We start from the raw sequence: 21,697 nt of genomic DNA, 5'->3' as shown, positions 1-21,697 counted from the left end.
ATCCTTCAAATCAGCTCACACCAGCCATGTAAGCGCAGCCAGACTGAGTCCCAGCCCCTTTTGGGATGCTTATGGTTTTGGGAGGGTGGTTGTTTTTAGCGCTGCCAATGCAGCTTTATGATTAACATCCTTTTTTGTTGACATAGTGCTGTGGGTGTTGGCAGGTAACCCATTATTTTCAAAGCTAAGAGTGCACCTGCGTTCCAAAGTCCGTTGGAGGCAGACTGGTTTCCAAATTGCAAGCTTTACCAGACAGTTGATATAAAGCAGTCCTGGACGATGTTTTGTTTTTATTCGTGCATTATTGAAAACTCTTGGATGGCAAAGTCCTTCAGATGCGACCTGGGAGCTGGAGAAGAGCCTAGGAGCAGCTTTTAGCACATGCAAAGGTAATGCAAATCTGTCTTGAGCAATTGTTTCAGCGGAAATGTAGCTCGGGGGTGTCTTTTTAAATAGGCCACCCCTCTCTTTATTAGAGCCTGTGTGTCTGGGTGGGAGGGAGGAACTCTTGGCATAGCCTTGGAAGCAAAGCAGCCCAGTGGAAGGAAACCATCAGAAGTTGTGTAGGCTCTCCCAACCTGTAGGTTGCATACACAGCAAATTGCCCGTTCTCAAGGCAGTAGCAGTACTGGACTACAATTGTAAGCCTGCTTATTAGAAAGTGAACCCCGATGAACTCTGCAAGATTTACTTTTAAATAAACATGCATACGGTTGTATGCTAGCAAGGGAAATGTGAAGCAATGCAAGAATCACAACTGAAGCATCCCTGACAGATCAATCAATCAATCTCACCATCTCTATACATTGTGATTTACAAATAACAGGTCTGACAGGTCCCTGCCCCAAGGATCTTAAAAATTACAGAAAACAGACATGGGGCGCAACATATGGGAAGAACCTAGCCTTTGGGTTGGTTTCAGTTTAACCCTGATGTTTCGTTCTTTTGGGGTGATTGGTGGGCTACTTAAAAATGAGGCTGAAGTTTAGATTTAGTTTTAAATTGTATTTTAATCTGTATTTTAATGAACTGTTTTATGTTTTTGTTGTGATTTTATTGGTGTTAGCCGCCCTGAGCCCGGTTTGGCGGGGAAGGGCGGGGTATAAATAAATTATTATTATTATTATTATTATTATTATTATTATTATTATTATTATTATTATTAAATGCAATTATTTCAAATGTACTTTGGCTTCATTACAATGGATATTGAAACCAGCAATTTGTTTTAAAGGCTATTTTTCTCTTAATACTTTTGCTATTTTAACCTTGTTTGTTATCGGTTGATTATGATGGCTTCATTATCTGCAAACAGAAACACTGAATGCTGGATACAAATTTGTAAATAAATAGTGACCCACCAGTGTTGGTTGAGAACTGAAACAGAAAAGGAGAGTCCTCCTTCCAACCATTTCCTTTTTTGTGTGATATCTGATTAGTCCTTTTTACACATTTAATCCCCTCCCCCCCAATACCTTTGAAGGAAATGCAGTTGAAACTCCAAGTGCTAAAGCTTTACCCGCTTGGAAGCTGTTGAACAAAATGAAATGTTCCCTCCCTGTCACACACAAAAACCCAGTCAGCCCAACACAGTTGCTGCTGTCCAGTGCTGCATACCTTTGGATATTTGTGATGGCAGGTGAGGAAAAAAAACAAAGCCTCCCCCTTCCCAAAAAGTGCTTTGGGTATGTTTAGGCAGCAGGCACGTGGCTAATGGAGAAGCTCAAACATTGCTCTGTCTGGCATGTTGCCCTTACTAAGCGTCTGAGCAAGCTGGTGTCCTGTTTTTTTGACTGCCAGTTTGAAAATGGGGTTTAGCTTCAACAGTGAATTTAAAAAAAAAAATAGAGTAATGTATGGAACATGATATGCAACACCCATTTTCTCCCCTGTCCAGCTTGTATCCATGATAGACATGCCTCTTGCCTTCTTGACTTATTGCCAAAAGCAAACCCCACCACTAAATTGTTTAACAGTTCCAGTTACAGGTGGGTAGCCGTGTTGGTCTGCCATAATCGAAACAAAATAGAAAATTCTTTCCAGTAGCACCTTAGAGACCAACTGAGTTTGTTCTTGGTATGAGCTTTCGTGTGCATGCACACGAAAGCTCAGACCAAGAACAAACTCAGTTGGTCTCTAAGGTGCTACTGGAAAGAACTTTCTATTTTGTTTAACAGTGGGTGTGGTGTAGATCTACCTGAGAACTGCAGCAGCAGGGTGTGAAAGAGACTGAGGGGGATAAATTGGAGAGAATTGGTCAGCTTGTCCGTTGCCTGTACTTTCAACGTTGTTGCCTCGGGAAATTTAATGTAGGTTTTATGTATTATGGTCTGCAGGATTTCAGATGGGACATTCCCCGGCCCTGCCGGGTGTTGGCAGGGATTGATCCTGGCCTGGGACCTTCTGCATGCAAACCAGATGCTGTAACGCTGAGCTACGCCCCTCCACCTTTCTGCTAAGGCTTTTTCCAAAAGTATTTACAATAATCCTTGTTTCCAAGCTCATTCTTCTTGGGATTTTCAGAAGGGAAAGCTGTCAGCCCCCGGCAAGCCGGGCGGGCCTTTGCTTTTCAGAGAACATTTGGAGTTGCTCTTGGAAGAAGCATGCAGGCTGTTGTATTTTCATAAAAACAACTGTTTGTAGACCTTTTTTGAGAGGAGGTTCTGTGTTAGTCTTTTGCATCAGGAACAACAGAGAGCTTTGTGGCACTTTAACCAATTTATTATGGTATGAGTTTTTGTGGGCTGCAGATTAAAATGGGCACATTTTACGATTGTCCTCTGCATGTATGTTCCTATTACTTATATCAAAAAATGAGTGATCAGGCAGACAGCAGGGAAGGACCCCTGAACTAATATTCTTATATGCACATTTATTATTAACAATATCATTAATTCTCAACTTAATCTCTCCCTTGCTTTTATAAACTTTAAACAAAAAAAATGGTGTGCAATACTGCCATATTTTCACAATGGTTTGATAATCTCTGGTGTATTCTCTATGCTGGAAATTTTCTGTCCTACCTCAGTGACCTACCTCACAGGTATCTGAAGAAGTGTGCATGCACACGAAAGCTAATTCCAAGAACAAACTTAGTTGGTCTCTAAGGTGCTACTGGAAAGATTTTTTTTCTTTCCCCCCCTTTTGTTTTGACTACCTCACAGGGTTATTTCTAGGGAGCTAATATTGTTAAATGCACATTTATTATATCTAGTTGTTGTTTGCACCCAGAGACAATGCGCCATCGGGGGTGAAATTAAACTGATGCAGAGCTGCAGCGCTTGCTGTGGCTGTAGAGACCCATACGCGAGAGAGACATGTTTTGTTGCAGCCGGGGCAGACAGATGGAGGCGTCGGGTTCAGATGCATTCCCATGGCGTTTCTCCTCTCTGCGCTCCTCCTTGTTGTGATGATTATAATGCAATCCCCATCACAGTCTCTGGCTTGTTTTTTTTGCAGTCGCATGTTGAGGATCTCCAGGCAGCGAGCTCCATGTTATCTGATCCATGTACTGTATCTGCTGCGTGGGGGCTGCTGCCTCTCCAGCTCCCCCCCCCCCCCGCCGCCGCCCTGCGGCTTGACAGCAGAAGGAGAAGCAAAGAGGGGAGGGGGGAAAGGCAGGCATGGAGAGATAGAGAGATAGAGAGCGGGAGAGAGCGCGCTTTGCAGGAGGGAGGCGGCCCCCTCCCGGCCGCCCTCCACATCTGGGCCACTCACGGCCTCCCTCCGCGGCGCGCCTCCTCCAATGGGCGGCGCCGGTGCGAGGCCACTCTCACTTTCTGCACAGGAAAAGCTCCCGGCGCAGCCAATGGGCGCGCAGCTGCTGGCATCTGGGGCGCCGCGCGGGCGGGCGGGCGAGCGAGAGAGCGAGCGAGCAAGCAAGCAAGCAAGCAAGCAAGCAAGCAAGCGGCGCAGCAGTGGAGCTCCCGGGATCGCGGCTGCAGCAGGAGCAGCGGCGGGCGGGAGGAGCCTCCGCCTCCGCCAGGTAAGGGACCGGGGACGGGCGCGCCGCTGCCCTGCCGCCTCTCCAAGGGCGACGCGTTTCCCCGCCGCCACCCCGGCGCGAAAAAGGAGGGTGGATTCAGTGATCCTGGGGATGCTACGAGGGCGGCAGCAAAGGGAGGCAGGATGGGGTCTTCAAAGGGAGCCCGGGGCGGCGGCGGCGGCGGGATTTCAATTTGATGAGGGCCTTTTTAGCCCCAGCCAGCTGCGCATCCCTCCCGCCAGGAGGATGGCAACGCCGCGGAAACTCCCGCCGCGAAAAGGCTCCGGGCGCCTCTGGATGTAGCTGCCTCGGCCGCCTCCAGGCATCTGGTCTCGGAAGCCAAGCTGGCCCTGGAGGGGGATGAGATTCCGCCCCACAAACCCGGGACACCCCCAGGTAACGCGTTCGCCCTCCCCTGAAAAAAGGAGGTGGAACCCCAGGCGTTTTAGGATGCCCATCATGTTTTGGTTTTTTTAATTATTATTTTCTGTGCACCGTAAGTTTTTGTCAGGGGGCTGCCTTCCGCCCACGGTCGCTCCCCAAGACTGGAAGATCCAGGGCTTGAGTGGAAATGTCGAAGTGAGGATTCCGTGTTGGATGAAGCGGATGGAGAGGAGGTCAAGTTGGGTGGAGAAGGAAGGAAGGAGGGGACAGGAGGGACAGAGGCTGGCTTCCCCCGAATTATTATGAGTTTGAGGTTTCCAGGTTGTGCTGGGATTTTGACAGCGGAGGCTCTAATGGGGGGGGGGATTGCAGTCTGGTGTGCTGGATTTCTCACTGACCTGCTTAGCTGTGCAAGAGGATAGAAAACTAGGAGAAGAGACCTGGTAGGACCTCCTTGCACCTGGTCCTTCCTTCTTCCTCTTTTCTGTAGGAACGCAAAGCACAGACCAAGGCGGTGCTTGTGGTTGGAACTGATGTCTCAATGAGCGCTAGTTAAAAAAAAAACCGTTGGGTTTTAGCTCAGGCACAGGCAGCTTTAAAGTTTTATTTCTCACCATTCAATGAAATCCCTCATGGGCTGATTTTCGTAGATCAAGTGTACAGGCCTGACTCTGCCCCCACCCCGCTTCCCAGCGCACACCCATCACTTGGCAACCCAAGTGGAGTTACTCGTGAAGGCAGTGCAGAGGGTGTGTTCACACCTGACCCTGAAGTTCACTGCTTTTATGTGTATGTGCAGTTGCTGTGAATAAAATAGGCTTTTTTTAAAAAAAAAGCTGAATGCCTTTTCTCTTGCTGAAACTGATCTTGAATTCACATGGAAAATGTAACTACCAGTTTTAAATATTGTTCCAATGTGTTTTGGAGGAGGACGATGGCATCCCTTTCCACTTAGCTCAGGGTGACAATGGTTTGGCAAGACTTGACAGAGGAAGATTTCTTAGCCCTGATGTTCGTGACACACTTTCAACGTGGAAATGAGAGAGCCAGTTCCCACTCACCCTCAAGTGAAACTTATTGTGGCTGCTCCTTTGCAGAAATCTTCCCAGTGTGACAATTATGTGGTGAAGGCACATCAGGTTTTGGAGAGCATGTGGCAGAGGCCACAGTCGTTGGTTTACATTCTCCCTGGCTGTTTGCTCCTCCCTGCCACTTTGGGGAGATTTGGATGCAGGCAGAAATGAGTGATCCCGGATTTGAGTTTTGAGACAGTCCTATCTTGTGAGAGGAGGATTGTACCATCTCTTTGAAACAATAAGAGCTGCAAAAGGTATAAGTTAATGTGATGGACCTTCCTTTCTTTTTCTCATCTTTTTGTGGTTTCTCACTGAATAAATAGAATGCGATTGCAACAATGAGGCCTACAAACACGATCCCTTGCAATGTCTGTTGTCTTTTGAGGAATTCTAAGAAAAGCTCACATCCCTCTCAACACCACCTGAAGACTTTCCTGCATGACCTGTTCAGGCTGTACTGGAACAAGAGTAGTGGCACAAGGCCATGGAGTCAACATTGCCTAAGATACTAGTTTACTGCAGCTTTTCCAACAAAGATATGTGAAAGTGGGCAGCTTTGCATTGCTTGGGATACGTCTTGATACTCTGTGCCAGCTTTTGCCAGCCTGGTGCCCGCCAGGCTGATAGGAGCTGCATTGCAAAATATTTGGAGGGCACCAGACTGGCAAAGCCTGTTCTATGCTTTGCCTTGATGCATAAGATCAGAATCATTTAATTAATTAAGTTAATTACGAGTTTTGAGAGTAAGGTCTCCCCTTATTAACAGTCTTACTTCTGCTGCAAGACAGCATGATGAGGACTTTGAATTTTACTATTCTGCGAAAGGGGGGCAATAATGTTTCCTCTCTCCCTCCACACTGTTTTATAAACCTTTACCATTAATAATCTTCTCTCTCTCCCCATTCCCCTACCAATGAGTTTTAGACCTCTTTTATGAGTGAAGGCTCGCTTTTGTTTATCTTATGGTGGCTTTGAAAAGTGTTTTTTTGTATACCAAGCAGCAAGCAGAATGTACTTATTATAATTATGTTTCAATAGATAGATCCAGCTATCTTGATTCTAAAGGATTTAGCTGCTGTGCGTTGAACAAAATGGCTGGTTTTGAATCCTTCAGAACAAAACTGGAATCCAGTGATTATAATGACCTTGTGTGTTTGGAGCATGTGAAGTGTGATAAACCGAAGAGAAAACAAAGGCTCAATTTGTCTCCTTTTAAAATCATAATAATGGTGATAATAAATTCCTCCGAGCAGAACTTTTTGTGCTTTCCGTCTCTCTGGTTCTTTCTGCTGCTCTGCCCTGGTTTCTCTTCTGTTTTATCTCTGTTTTACTTCTTTGCAAGCTACAATGCGTTATCTCTGCAGATTCTCCACATTCCCGTGAGCTGACTTGTATAGTCTGACCGTTCCTGAAAACCCACGTGGCTCGTGGGATATTGTCAAGGCACCGCTGTTGGTATGTGTGGGCTGGTGCTTTCCCCCACCTTTTTCTTTTCTTTTCTTTTTAAATGATCCTTTTGGTTTAATTGTTGCAAGGTCATCTTCACACAAGGGGCTCCCAGAGTTTATACAGTCAGCCAATTCAAGTGGCAAGTCCTGAGATTCAAGTTCCGTATGCGTCCGTGTGGGTAGGAATTGTATGGTTGAATGTTCTCCATGGAAACAAGTGCACACACACACTGTCCTTAATGCACATAGAAAACAAATATGTCAAGCAGAAGGGTTCAGCCCAGCCTGTATGAAGGCGCTAAAGCCCAGTGGTAGCACATCTGCTGTGCATGCACAAGGTCCCACTTTCAATCTCCAGGAAAAGCTGTTCACCGTCAGTGTAGACAATACCAAGCCAGATGGAGAAATGATTTAATGCAGTAGATGCCAGCTCTCTATGTTCTGGTTTAATTCAGCCCTTTTATTCAGAACAATGAAGACTATAATCTTTTTTTTTTTTAAAGGAATGGTCAGCAGTTCAGTGGTAGAGCATATGCTTTGCTTGTAGAAGATCTCTGGTTCAGTCCTCAGCCAATGTTTTTGAGCTTCTTTGGGGGGAGCCGGTGATCAGGGCCGGCGCGTCCATTAAGGCGAACTAGGCAATTGCCTAGGTCGCCAAAATGGAGGGGGCGCTGGCCGGGCTTGGGCAGGGGGGCAGGACGGGCTAGCAGCAGCTTCTCCGCTGTAGTGGAGAGGTGCTGCTTGCCCTCTACACCCCCCCGGCTCCCGCTAAAGCAGGCTTTGGCAGGGGCGGGGGGCAGGATGGGCGGGGGGCAGCTTCTCCGCTACAGCGGAGAAACTGCTGCTTGCCTCTCCACCACCCCCACCTCCTGCTAAAGCAGGCTTTGGTGGGGGGCGGGCGGCGGGGGGCGCCAGAAGGTGGTCTGCCTAGGATGCAAGAAACCCTAGCACCGGTCCTGCCGGTGATCTGCCACAGACATCAAGTGATCTGCCTGTTGGACGTGTCTGAGCTAGATGCACAAGCTGTTTGGCTTGGTATAAAGTGGCTTCCAGTGCCAATCTTATCTGTAGGGGGATTTGGGTAGGTGTGTTTTTAATAGCACATTAAAATGGCACACTCTGCTGTGAATGGAGGTTCTGCTCAGCTATCATACCAAATAGACATTGGTATCCTTCTTCTCCTCAACCCACATATTAGTTTGATCCAGGAGTAGCCAAAGCTGCACTCTTCATATGTTGTTGGGCTGCAGCTCCCATCAGCCCTAGCCAGCCCTGTCAAAGGTCAGGCATCATAGGAACTGGAGTCCAACAACATACGGGGGGACACACCTTCCCCAACCCTCGTCTTAGTATCTTGGGGCAGCACATTGCTTAAACTAATTCTGCATTGTGCAATCGATTCCTGTCCTCTGCCTCGGCGTTCATCTTCATTAGAGAACCCTGATTTTCAGGATTTTGGGACAGGGAGAAAAGCTTCTTCCTATCTGCTCTGAGTACTGGTTCTGGGGGGAAAGGAGGGGCACTAGAGAGGTTGGGGTGACTGCCTCCGTGTCCTGTTTGTGGGCACCCTGGAGGCAGCTAGATGGCCATTTTGGGGGAAGAGGATGCTTGGTAGATCTTTGCTTTTTTAATTGCATGCATGTAAGAACAAGGCAGTTAACAAAGGGTGTATACGGTACTTCCTCCCTTTACACCTACGAAGGAAGAATGGCAAATCAAATTGTGTGAATATTTGGAATTAGCAAAAATGACAGAAGTAATTAGAAATCAACGAAACCAAAGGTTTAAAAAGGAGTGGGATGTTTTAAAGAGTATCTGGAAAAACACTGTTCTCGGACAAAATCTTTGATGTGTTTAGACTAAAGTTTGCAAAGTAAATAACAGATAGATATGTTATGTAAGAGAAGTGAAATAAGGAAAACAACACAGTTAAAAAGATAAGGAAGAAATAAGAAGCCGCAATAAGGTGGAGGGAAGCCACTTGCGAAGAAGTCTTGATTTATTTTGGTTTACATTCATGTATAAGTTAACTTATTTTGAAGAAAGAATGGAAAGCGTATAGAATTAACCAATGCAAAACCCAATAAAGAATATTAAAAAACAAAAACAAAGGGTGTTTAAAAGGTAACTGGTTCATGTTATGGAATCTTGAATGCACCCCCATTGACAGAATCAAATCACAGAATTGTAGAATGGGAAAGAACCCCAAGAATCATCTAGTCCAATCTCCTGAAGAGTCTCAACTTAAGCATCTATGATGGCCCTACAAGCTCTGCTTAAAAACCTCCAAGGAAGGAGAGTCCGTAACCTCCTGAGGGAGACCGTTCCACTGTTGAAGAGCTCTTACTGCCAGAAAGTTCTTCCGTATGTTTAATCGGATGTTTGTTTTATTCTTCTAGAGTCATCTGGAGTCACAAATACAAATATTAGTAGCCAAAGCCATTATAAAAAAAGACACCTAGACGAAAACAAAATATATTACACAGTTAAAATAATTATTAAAACCAGGCATTCTATCGGATAAGAGTTTGCTCCCCTGAAGTACGGTATTTATCTTATACTCCCCACAAACATTTATCCTTAAAATTAGTGCTCTAAAGACAAAACAAGCGACTTTTTCAGAGGTGTAGGGGGACCTGCCCCCTAATAAACACCCAATCAATCTCCCTACTGGGAAATGGAAATCTTTGAACTAGGATGCTCTTAAGTCCTTGTAGATTGGGCAAGCGCAAGTGGTGGAGTAAATCTTCAGACACATGACAGCTATGTGGGCATCCTGTCTCTTCAGAGGGGATCCGGTGACAGCATCCTTCAATTACGGCAGAAAACACGGATTGGAACCTCAGAGCTGTGAAGGCTTGTCTCCATTCCACATTTTTCATGCCGGCTACGTAGTGAGAGCGAGGGGTCTGAAGGGGTAGTTTGGCAGAAATGGTCAGCACAAAAGTTGCATTTTAAAATATGAGATTTCAGGTGGTAAGAGGCTATCTCAAAATTTGAAAAGCTCAGAATGCCGAAAGAGAGGCCAGACATGTCAATAACTTGTATTTCCTGATTCCAAGACGGAATTGCATTTTAGTTCAGGCTCAACATCTCATTGAAGGCAGAAAATACTAAAATGGGCCCTAAAGGTAAAGGGACCCCTGACCATTAGGTCCAGTCGTGTCCGACTCTGGGGTTGCGGCGCTCATCTCGCATTACTGGCCAAGGGAGCCGACGTTTGTCCGCAGACAGCTTCCGGGTCATGTGGCCAGCATGACTAAGCCGCTTCTGGCGAACCAGAGCAGCGCACGGAAACGCCGTTTACCTTCCCGCCGGAGCGGTACCTATTTATCTACTTGCACTTTGATGTGCTTTCGAACTGCTAGGTGGGCGGGAGGTCACTCCGTCACGGGGATTCGAACTGCCAACCTTCTGATCAGCAAGCCCTAGGCTCTGTGGTTTAACCCACAGCGCCACCTGTGTCCCTAAAATGGGCCCTACCCCCCTTTTAAATTTTAGCCAATACCTAGGGGCAAGGATATGCACCCCTGCCTTCGCTGAGGAAAGACCAGCTTCCCAACAGAGAATGGAAGACTCTGTTGCCTTAGGGAACTGGGATATTTGTCTGGATTTGGCACTGTTTTCACATTCCACCTGTGTCTCTGCATAGCTGTCAAGCTCATTCAAACTGGTCTCTTTTGTGCATTTATTTTTTCCTTTAATCTGGGGAATTTATTTTTAACACACACCCCTTGCTACTGTTTGCATTGTTTCCTGAGGCCTGTGCTTTTTCAGTGTTAGCCCGGCAGTTCAGTACTGTGCAGCCTTTAAAAATAAATAAATAAAACTTCCATAGCTTTTGAGCAACTGCCTGAATATAATGGGTTTGTGGAGGTTAATGGGAACAGAAAGAGTTCTAACAGATGCTGCTTTAACCTCATTAAAAACAGATAAAAGTTGCTGGCTCGTGTAGGATGAGGCCGTCCCAGTGAGTCAAGCAAGGTTTCCAAAAAGTGACATTTTCCCCTGGGGTTTCTAGGTTGTGTGTGAGGAGCAGAAAACAGAGTAAAGAAAGGAAACTTAAAGGCAGAAGTTGACTGAGTGTGGTGTCCCCTCCGTGAGGCCATGTTGCTTGCTAGGAATTTCACAGGGCAATTTTGATTAGAAAATGTGAGGCCTTAGAGTGGTCAAGCTTAGCTTTCTTGTTGGTTGATGTAAGGAGAAAAAGATGTAAAAATATTCTACTTCAGATTTGGTTAGGGGACCAGGTGCAGACCTGCACATCAGCATGTGGCGTCCGCCATATTTGTTTCCCACAATGCCCTGGAGTAATGCCTCCACACCTGGAGCCATCCTTGACCAGTTGTTTCCCAACTTTGTAGCACCAGGAAATTTGGTGGCCTGTCTGCCACGGAAGAACTACTGAGTGTTGTAGGAGATTCCAGAATGTATGCCAGGGTGCTCACTGTTTAGGTGTAGGTGTGACCTGCCTGTCCTGATGGACATAAGAAGAGCTCTGCTGTTCTGACCACTCCAACCCCGCATCCTGTTCTCACAGTGGCTAAACAGAATTCTCTGGGAAGCCCATGTGCAAGGGCATAGGCACAACATCACTCTCCCCATGTACGATTCCCAGCAACTGGCATACTGCCTCCGGCAGGGCAGGTAGAACCCAGCTAGCACTTTGTCTAAACCTCTTTTAGAGCCATCCAAGTTGGTGGCCATGGCTCGGTCTTGTGGCAAGGAGTTCCGGAGCTTAACTATGCGCTGAGGGATGTCCTGAATCTTCCCAATGTTCAGTTCCTTAGGATGATTGTGGAGTCCATTAAGAAGAGAAGAAGTAAAGCCTCTCTGTCTACTTTCACCAGGCAACTTTTGTATACATTTCCCGTGTCCCCCTTTGCATGCCTTTCTTCTAAGCTACAAAGCTCAACATGTAAACTTGGAGCACGTTTAATGCTGTGCAATTAGAATCACTTCAAGAAACATACTGTATTCTCCAGTGTTGCTGCACTGTAGTGGGGAGATCAAATAGTGGTGGGCAAATATAGGACCACAGGAATATTCCAAGTTCCACCCTGAGCAGCAAGCTTTCATGGGCAAAAGCAAGTCACTCATCCATTTACTTTCAGAGAGATCCCAGAGCATCATAGAATTGTAGAGTTGGAAGTGACTCTGAGTATCATCTAGACCAACAGCCTGCAATGCAGGAATCTCAACTAGATCATTTGAAGCACTTTGTGATCCCAGTCAGTACTATATAAATGCTAAGTATTTAAACCTTTTAATACTATTTTCAAAGGGCTTTCTGTGTCTGCCCTTGAAGTTGGCTTTTTGGTTTTCCCCAGAGTGGCTGGGGAAACTCAGTCAAATGGGCGGGGTACAAATAAATTATTATTATTATTATTATTATTATTATTATTATTATTATTATTATTATTACTGTACTTCCCTTTCTGGTGGTAATCTGACCTCTGCCCACTTCCTGTGTCCCACCCTGCCCATTGCCTCCACCCTTTTCGGTGCCATTTTTGGTGCAGGCTTCTGTGTAGCTGGGGGTGTACAGCATTTTGGGCACTGTTCCCAGTTAATGGGGTAACTATTTTTATGCACTGGCTGGCAGAGCTCCCAAAACACAGACCCTGAAGTAAATGGGGTGGGGGTGGGGATATGCTATGCCTTTGTTTTTGTGTATGTGCATGTGTGCATTAAATGCAGTTACCAGATTCTGCTCTTAAGTGCAGTTGTGATTGGTGCATAAGAAAGCTTTTGTTCACCATGAAAACAGCTTCAGCAGTAGTGATAGACCAGGAGCAAAATCTATGCTGCAGATTTTTCAGTGCAGTGTATGGTGGCTTGTGTGCTAGCAATGGATGTATCCGCACTAGAAGTTTACTCTAAAATTAGTTCTCTCTCTCTCTCCCTCTCCCCCCCCCCTCTCTCACCACACTTTCTGTCTACTCACTTGGCCTCCGACATGGCCACAAGGAAGAAATGGGAAGTTCCCACTTCTTCGTTAACCATCGTGCAGTGTTGCATCTGAACCCTAAACTCTGGTTGGTCTTAACTCTAGTTAGTGAAAGCAAGCCAGCTTTATAAACTATGGTTTGAAATTGGCTTGTTGCACTACTCATACTTAAGAGTAACCACAGTTTGTCCTAGTTCAGATGTCACCACAGGGCAGGCTGTGGGTTAGCCAAAGTGGAAGCTAGTGCTTTGGAATTCCTCCTCATGTCAGTGCCAGAGGGGAGGAGGAGGAACTCAACCATAGTTTACAATTATGTGCAAACAAGGTGTCTGTCCAACCTGCAGAGCCAGGTTGTCAAGTGCTTTGAACACTCACAAAAAGTGGTATATGGTAAGTACTGAGTATTATTACATTGGCATGCATGAGAATTAAAATACAGAATACAATTACAAATAAATCAACCAGATAACAGAAACAAAATCAAGGATCAAAATTAAATAGTCATCTCAAAAATTATCAAAATTAAATGCTTCTCCAACTAACCAATCAAAACGAACCAGTTAGCCAAAATGAACCAACCCCCAATTTTACACCTATTGTTGTTCTCAAATAAATTTTTCCTGCCCCAAATGCCCAACAGAACCCTTTTTAATATTTTAAGATGCCCAAACTGGAGTTTCTTCCTGGTTTCTAATCCAAGCATAAAACACTGTTTTCTTTCCTGGTGACCATGAGCCTGTGGCTCAGGCATCTAACTTCAAACCATTTGGCACAATATGCATTTCAATAAATCTTCTCTCTATTAAATGGGCACCGATGGAAAGCATGACTTGTTTGCCTTTAAATCTTGGGCTTTGTTTGTTTCATAAGTGCATTGTTGGCCCTGCTGGCTGCCTCCACTTTATACCTCTGTGTGCCAGCGATTCCAAGAACCTTTTGCAGCAAAATGTTTCCTTTTGTCTTTCTTCACGATGCCTGTTTAATCAGATGGTCTCCCTTTGGCTCTCAGAGGCCCTGGTTGCTGAAACACATTTGCCAAATGAGCTGAAGATTTGATACAAGGATTGCTGTAAATCAGAATCCCAGTACTGAGCGTCTCTAGATGAAGCGGGCGAGGACATAATTTAATACTCGTAGCGTGTTACAGGTGTCATTTCCTTGACCTGCAAAACACAGGTGACAGAATCTTGTCTAGCCAAGTGGGGAAACGTATATTTTGTACTGTTATCCTTGTGTCTTGCTAACTGATTTACTGATTCGCTCTCTTAGGGGTATAAAAATTACATTGGTACAGCATCACATGTGCTAGATAACTAGATTTTGATACAGGTGTAAGTGCAAGATTCCCTCCTTACCAAAAACGAGTTCCTGGGGAAAATGTGCATCACTAGTCCAGGCATGTTCAAAGTCCGTTTCGGGGGCCTAATCCGGCCTGCCAGTCGGTTTAATCCGGCCCCTGTGGCAGTTTATTTCCTGGGGTAAAAAACCCTCAACAACTTCAATCCTAAAAAAAAGCCAACAACTTTGGTTGGCCCTCTGGTCGGCCCCCACGGCCCTTCACTTCATCAAATCTGGTCCTCTAGGCTTCCTTTTTATGGGCAGGTTCAAGGTGGGCAGGTTCAGGCTGCCCAGAGCTGCGTCCCTTTCAGCTGCCCTCTCCACACCCAGTGCCTGGTACAGCAGGTTTGCTGAGTTTTCCAGGGGTCTTTAGAGGAAGCCACAGAATAGCCCACCCCTAGAGTAGGCTGGCTGCTCGTTGTCTCTCAAGATAAATCTGTACTCCAGAAAAGTCCAGGGACTCAGGCTGAAACATGGGGGCTGTCTGTCCTGCCTATTATAATTCAGAAACAGTGTGCCTCAGAGATCACACTTGTTGTAATGTGGGGATTGTGATTCAGCAAGTGATTTCAGCTCTGACATAGCAGGCAGAAGACAGCTTCTTCATGTAACACTCTTTATTCAGACAAACAAGACTGGGGAACTGAGGAGAGGGATGCTACATTTATAGGGACAGAAGACTGGCTAGAAAGGATACATTTTGGAGGGAACAATCTCAAGCAATCACAAAGCTGCCTTTTGGTGGGAACCAATAAGACTGAGGATCCAAATACAGCAACTTGAATGAACCAATAGTAGCTGTTCCTTCTGGAACAGGAAGGCAATTACTATCCCCTAATGTGAATACAGACAATAATAATACAGATATTATAACCTTTGAATCAATACACATTAGTGCAGACAGCACTAAGACTCCATCCCATACTCACTGAGCTGAGATGCCCAGCCTCCAGGGCTGACTTGAAGTCTACAGCCTTTCCTGACCCCCTCCAAGTAGCTGGGGGACGGCTTGAATCTCCAGGTGGGCAAAAGTGCATTTTTTAAAAATTAAGAAGGCTATGTGTTCAGCTTACAAGCTTCAGCCTGGCAGGATTCAACTGCAATTGCATATAGACTCTTTTTCCCCCAAGGGGGGAATTTATCTGTCCTCTGTTTCCTCCTCCCCTCTCCCAATTAACCTCTGTCTCCAGGGCTCAGTGGTGGGGGAAAGCGCAGAGGAAGTATCACCGCCCTTAGGTCTCAGGTTTGGGCTCTGAAATTTCAGAGTCTGGGATGCTCCTGACCTGGTGACCCTATTGATCATGCTTTTTAATTTCTGTGTGTGCTGGAGGGTGCAGTCCTGCAAACCTTGAGTCCCTTTAGGCTGCTGTTATCTCTCTCTGGTGCTTGGTGTATTTTTGGTCCCTTAAGAAGCGGCAGTCAGAGAACTGAGTTTGCTGTTGGTGTGTGTGAATTTATTCCTGCTATGAATTACATTTCCTTTTCCCGCTTGAATTTTAACATGCCAAATGAAACAAGGGGGTGGGCAGTATGGAGGGTGATGGCAACCAGCCATTTTTACTTTAGGGGTAAATGGTTGCATCTCATGCATATTATTTGGTGCTTGGAAAAAGCAATTGTGCAATTACAAAGAGTTTTGCCTCTACCACCCACCCGCTTTTAATATACACTGTATATCCATATAACTGACATGGAGCTTCTGTTATACTGATTTAGAGTTGCTGGGCCAGAGGGCACCGCTTTAACAGGAATTTAATTTTAGATAAGTGTCTCTCTAATTATAATGACTGCCTTTCCAAAGTGTTAAGTATGACAGGAAAGGAGGGGGAAGTGTGGGCAGGGGAGGAAACAATTGCATGTGATCTGTCCTTCCCTATTTCTGCTGATGATCTTTTGACAACCTGGGAATTCAGAAAATAATAGTTATTTTAGCATGTAAAGGGACCCTCAAGGTGAACTTTAGGGGGAAATGGTTTTATGATGTGCATGGTGACTAAGACTGCATATATACACATATATGGGGCATAAAGGTAAAGATAAAGGTACCCCTGACCATTAGGTCCAGTCGCAGACGACTCTGGGGTTGTGGTGCTCATCTCGCTCTATAGGCCGAGGGAGGCGGCGTTTGTCCGCAGACAGCTTCTGAGTCATGTGGCCAGCATGACAAAGCCGCTTCTGGCGAACCAGAGCAGCGCACGGAAACGCCGTTTACCTTCCCACCGGAGCGGTCCCTATTTATCTACTTGCACTTTGACGTGCTTTCGAACTGCTAGGTGGGCAGGAGCTGGGACCGAGCAACGGGAGCTCACTCCGTGGCAGGGATTCGAACCGCCGACCTTCTGATCAGCAAGCCCTAGGCTCTGTGGTTTAACCCACAGCGCCATATGGGGCATACGTCTTAGTAAATATGATTGCACTGTAAATTGCACTATAACTGCACTGTCAAAAGCTATCAGCCATGATAGTTGAGAATGGAGCCTTCAGTCTTAGAAGCAGTCTACCTGTGATAGGGTTGCCATATTTTTAAGCACCCCAACAAAATTGTTAAGCTTTTTATTTGGGAAACCTAACCCATAATTGCTTTTTTCATCATGTTGCCATACATCTGGGTTTCCCCCCGACATTTTCCCATTTTTACACCTGGAGAATGACATGTCAGGAATTTTCCTGACATATGGCAAGCCTAACCTCCGAGTAACAGTCACTGGAGGCAGGCAGGGGAGGGCCATCTCTGGTGTTGGAGCTGATTTGGACAACAGCAGCAGCTTATAGAGTCATAAAATTTTTTAGTTGGAAGGGGTCCTGAGGTTCATCTACTCCAAACCAATGCAGGAATCTCAACTAAAGCATCTGTGGCAAATGACCACCCAATCTCTGCTTAAAAACCTGTAGAGGAAGGAGAGACCTCCACCTTCTGACGGAGTCCCTTCCATTGTCAAACAGCTCTTTCTGACAGCAAGAGTTCTTCCTGAAGTTTAGTTGGAATCTCCTCTCTTGTAACTTGAAGCCATGGGTTCGAGTCCTACCCTCCAGAGCAGGAGAAAACAAGCTTGCTCCGTCTGACAGCCCTTGAGATATCTGAAGATGGCTATCCTATCTCCTCTCAGTCCTCTCTTTTCCATGCTAAACATACCCAACTCCCTCAACCGTTCCTCATAAGGCTTAGTTTCCAGACCCCTAACAAATCATAGTTGCCGTCCTCTGTTTCAGCTTGTTATACAGAATAGAAATAAATGACATTGGCTGAAAGTCGCTCTGAAGTTGTATGGTGAATCTCCCTATGATTAGCAGGAATGAAGTAATTCATGCTGAATAAGCAAATGCTTGCATTATGTACCTTGGAGAATTTAATTTTCTTGCTTCAGAAATATTGTTCAGGTCCCTAGCACAGAATCTATAGATTGCACTTGTAAACTGGCAATTAAGACTGCCAGTTACCCTGAATTTGTCGATTTTGAGTTGTTAAGCTGTTCTGCCAAGTGACTAGTTTTGAGCTGTGTAGAATCCTGCTTCTACCACAGCCCTGTTAGCAAACGTCCCACGGGGGCAGGTTGTGAGACTGACCCCCAGGTAGGGACAAAGCCAGCGTGCCCTCCTGGCTACTCGAGTCCAGGGGCACATTCATATGCGATTGTTCCCCAGCGTGAAGAACAACACACACAGGCCATTAAGGCTAAATTACTTTATTATATATAAGATGCAAAGTATGTCTCTGTTTCCAGCTCAGTAAGTCAGAGCTGTGCATCTGTGTGTCTAGCATCTCTCGAGCCAGAAACGAAAGTAAAGTACAATAACATCACATGTGTGAGAAAGCAGATAGGACTGGTGGCTTTCTCACAAGATAAAAACATAGTCACGTCGGCCTTGCTGCTGCTTTTGCAGCTCGGCGTGTAATCATATCCTGACAAGCCCACCAGATATGGTGGTGGTTTTGCCGCTGATCTGCTGGATTCAACCCGGCTCCCACTTATAACCATTTGCTTTTCTCCAGGGCTCCATCCACGCTCCACCACTTTCAGCTGTGATCCTGCCTCCTGAAGAGGCAGGATCACAGCTGAAAAAGTTGGTGTTTTGGATATTCCAGGAATGGCAGAAGTCTTTGGAAAATAATAATTTAAAAAAGTAAGTAGGAATGGGGGGCGCGCGCGGTTTTTTGACTTGGTTTGCATTTAAAGCCATATCTATCAGATTCACACTTTCTTGTGAAATAGTACGAGAACTGAAGCACAGCCGTTCTGTGAAAATGACACTTGTATGAAATTTGTGATACGGTACAGTCCTTTAACCAACCAGTGTTTACAAACGGCATATACCAGGGGAAAGTTGCATACAAATGCATATATTAGGGTAAACAACATAGAAAAAATGCATTCTGTTAGGAGAAATTGCACACCAAAATGTGCTTATTAGGAGAAATTCACTGTAGAATGTGGATGAATTTTCATGAGAATTTAAACAGAAAAGAAAAAGGAATACGAATTGCTGCAGAAGTATGAAGAACTGAATTTAAGAGTGCCAAGGGAACTGACGCTGACAGCTCCATCCATCCCTCTCAGCAGTTGTTCTGGGCTTTCAGGAAAGGGACAAGGCTGGCAGGTACTGTCATGATGCAGACGAGAAAGCAGGAGAGGCAGAGGTGGGTGGAGTAACTCTGGAGCCAGGAGGAGCAGGGTGGTATTATAAAGGGAAGCATGGTTTGAGGACAAATTGCTGTCGGGGCCTGGATATCGCTGCGCTTTAGAAAAGCAGTGATCACCTTTTTTGTGTGTGCAAAGGAATGCGCATGAAAGAACAAATACGATTTTGCATTTTGAGGCTCACTCACAGAAGCCCCGCTTTCCTTGTATGCCACTGAAAGAGACTTTATAGCTTGAAATGCCTGGTTGGCACAGTGCAGAACACAGGGCCAGCTGGCCCATGAGACTCAGAGAGGCAGTGGGGGGGGGGCAACAGATCCAGACTCCAAGGAGCGCATCATTCACCTGTGTAGGTGGAACGGCTGCTCCATTTTCTGTTTTGTGCCAGACAGCAAAACATCCCGCCTGGTCCTGACAGAATATAATTCTTGTGTGCAATTATCTGCATTCCTTGTCCTTTATTGATGTGAAGGCATGCATTGTTTGTTAACATTAATGTTTACATTCATACATCATATAAGCCTTATAGGCTGTATAAGATTGCTCTTCCAAAGTTATTTTTCAGCATTACGCATGTGGTGTAGAAATGCATTGTGCAACTTGAGCAATCTGGCTTTGTTTTTTCAATTTCCCAAGTGGTCAGCGAATAGACTCCCTAGGTTTGTTTTGGGGACTTCCAGTTCCCCTCTGCCTCGGACAGCACGGTCAGTGTTGTAACCCAGAAATGTCCGGAGAACACAGCCTCCTCATCTCAGGAAATATCCCAAGCTGTGGTTTTCTCGGTTGACCCCCATGGGACAGGAATGGGGGGTCTTATTCAGCCTGGTGGCCACAGACACCTTCTGGGAACTTGTGGGTGAGCAGGGCCACAATCCATAGTGGGTGCAGAAACAAACATATATGTCACATTTGTACAGTAGGCTAGTTTCTACACAGAGAAACTACCCTCCAACCAGGCAGGTATGAGTCCAAAGACACTTTCCAGCCAGGCAAAAACATGTTAGGGGTGTGACGAGGGTGGAGGGAGGTGTTGCCTGGGATTAGTCCAGATAGAGGGTTTGCCACTCCTGCTGTGGGACCAAAACTTCCCCATTTGCTCTTTGCTAAGACTGGCATTGCCCAGCAAATCCACCTGGTCACGTGGGAGCATAGTCCTCTTCCGCCCTGCTAATGGTTTTGCTTCTGTTTTGACCCAGCGCACAATGGATGTAGCCGCCCCACTGGGATGAAGCTGGCCAGCGCACCATGCCAACATGCATCTCCAGCAGGCCTGCCACCGCCGAGGGGCTTGTTTCCCACAATGAGCTTGGCAAGCAGCAGGAGGCTTCTGGCTTTCCGCATTGCTTGCAAGCCCTGAAGTCGACCCATTTGGGCGAGATGGATTCCTTCGTGGTGGTGACAGAGTATGACCCTGCTTCCAGGCCTTCGCAGGGCGGGCGGGACGAGCAGGAGGATGAGGAGCCCATGGAGCCCTGCGAGGAGCAGCTGGTGGCGCCAGACCCAAGAGGATTGGAAGAGGAGGCTTTTCCTGGGGGTGCTCTGGGGGGCCCCTTGCAAGAGACAAGGGAACCTCGAATCAAACTGAACCTTTCAAGTCGCAAACTCTCTCTCCAGGAAAGGTCGCAGTCCGTCCAGTCTCCCGGCAATGGCGAGGCCGTTAATGGACGCTACATTTATCCTTCTCTTCCTTATTCCCCGGTCACGTCTCCGCATTCCTCGCCTCGTCTGCCCCGGAGGCCGACGATAGAATCCCACCGAGTTTCTATCACAGGATTGCAAGTAAGAGAAGTGATTAGGTATCTCTGACAGTTTCGACGGTGGGTGTGTGATTCTGTAAATGACACCAAAGTATTCCAGGGAATTCTGTGGTAGCTGCAGGGTGTGTGTGAGCAGACCCCCCCAAGGGCCCCTGTTTTGCAGGGACCGTCCCGGATTTACAGAAGCCATCCTGGTTTCTGATTTGATCCTGGAATGTCCCGCTTTACCTTAGGGTGTCGCTGTTTTCATTGGAGAAATGTTGGGAGTTATGAAACCCCCAAGCCAAGGAGATAAGTAACTATATAAGCTTTAGATGACAACCAAAGGCGGCTCTGTATAGGGAAGTTTTTTAATGTTCAATGTTTGATTATGTTGCAAGCTGCCCAGAGTGGCTGGGGAAACCCTGTCAGATGGGCGTGGAGAAATTATTATTATTATTATTATTATTATTATTATTATTATTATGGAATAGGACATGCTTATTTTCATCAGGAAAATGTTGGAGGGTATGTGTGAGGTGTTATTGGGAATGGCTGGAAAGCTTCAGTGCATGTTTTGTGGTATGATTTCGGAAATGTAGAACATCTGGTTTCAGGATTTAACCGAGAACTTCCTTTGCATTGTTACATTAGTGCAGCTTGCAGAGTTCTCACAGGCTTGTAGCACAAAACAGATCAACATAAGTCCATCATAAACAAATGGGAAAAAGGGAGAAACATATTTCCTCTTACGCTTTCAATCTGTACCAAGATAGTCCCTCCACACTGACATAGGTGTGTTGGAGGGCGGCACTTCCTCCCTTGTTTAATTAAGTCTGAATTGATACCACACCCAATCAGAATGTTCTTTTTCAGCAGCCCCCCAAACCACTCTGTGATGGTGGGCATGGTGCTGTGAGGGTCCTATATATCCCATGTCATTTGAAGCCAAACTGCTCGTGAAGGGGGAGTGGTAGATCTCCAGTGCCTCGCCACTGTCATTCCGGATACCGTAAAGAGCAAAGATACTAGGATGTTTTTCTTTCGTGACTCTTATGAGAGTTGAATGGATGGGGTGGGATCAGGGGCATAGCAAGGGGAGTGAGGTAGGTGCGGTCCGCCCCAGGTGCCCCAACTGAGGGA

At 46.0% G+C, this 21,697-nt stretch overlaps 1 protein-coding gene across 8 annotated transcripts in view; it reads left to right on the top strand.

Annotated features, from left to right (window-relative positions):
• Positions 1 to 234: 234 nt before the first annotated feature.
• Positions 235 to 21,697, top strand: part of CAMKK2 (calcium/calmodulin dependent protein kinase kinase 2) — a 62,385-nt gene continuing 40,922 nt past the window's right edge. For 3 of the 8 annotated variants that reach the window (XM_033174273.1, XM_033174269.1, XM_033174267.1), the window contains exons 1-2: positions 236 to 389; positions 20,015 to 20,597. In XM_033174273.1, coding sequence (XP_033030164.1) covers positions 20,064 to 20,597 — 534 coding nt within the window. In that variant the 5' untranslated portion in view covers positions 236 to 389; positions 20,015 to 20,063. Of the gene's footprint in view, positions 390 to 3,962; positions 3,986 to 20,014; positions 20,598 to 21,697 lie in introns of those variants that run through there. The other 5 variants (XM_033174274.1, XM_033174270.1, XM_033174272.1 and 2 more) reach the window with 4 other exon arrangements.

Source organism: Lacerta agilis, chromosome 17 (genome assembly GCF_009819535.1).
Source record: "Lacerta agilis isolate rLacAgi1 chromosome 17, rLacAgi1.pri, whole genome shotgun sequence".
Lineage (NCBI taxonomy): Eukaryota > Metazoa > Chordata > Lepidosauria > Squamata > Lacertidae > Lacerta > Lacerta agilis.
The sequence above is the reverse complement of the archived record's forward strand: the minus strand, read 5'-3'. Positions and strand labels throughout refer to the sequence as shown.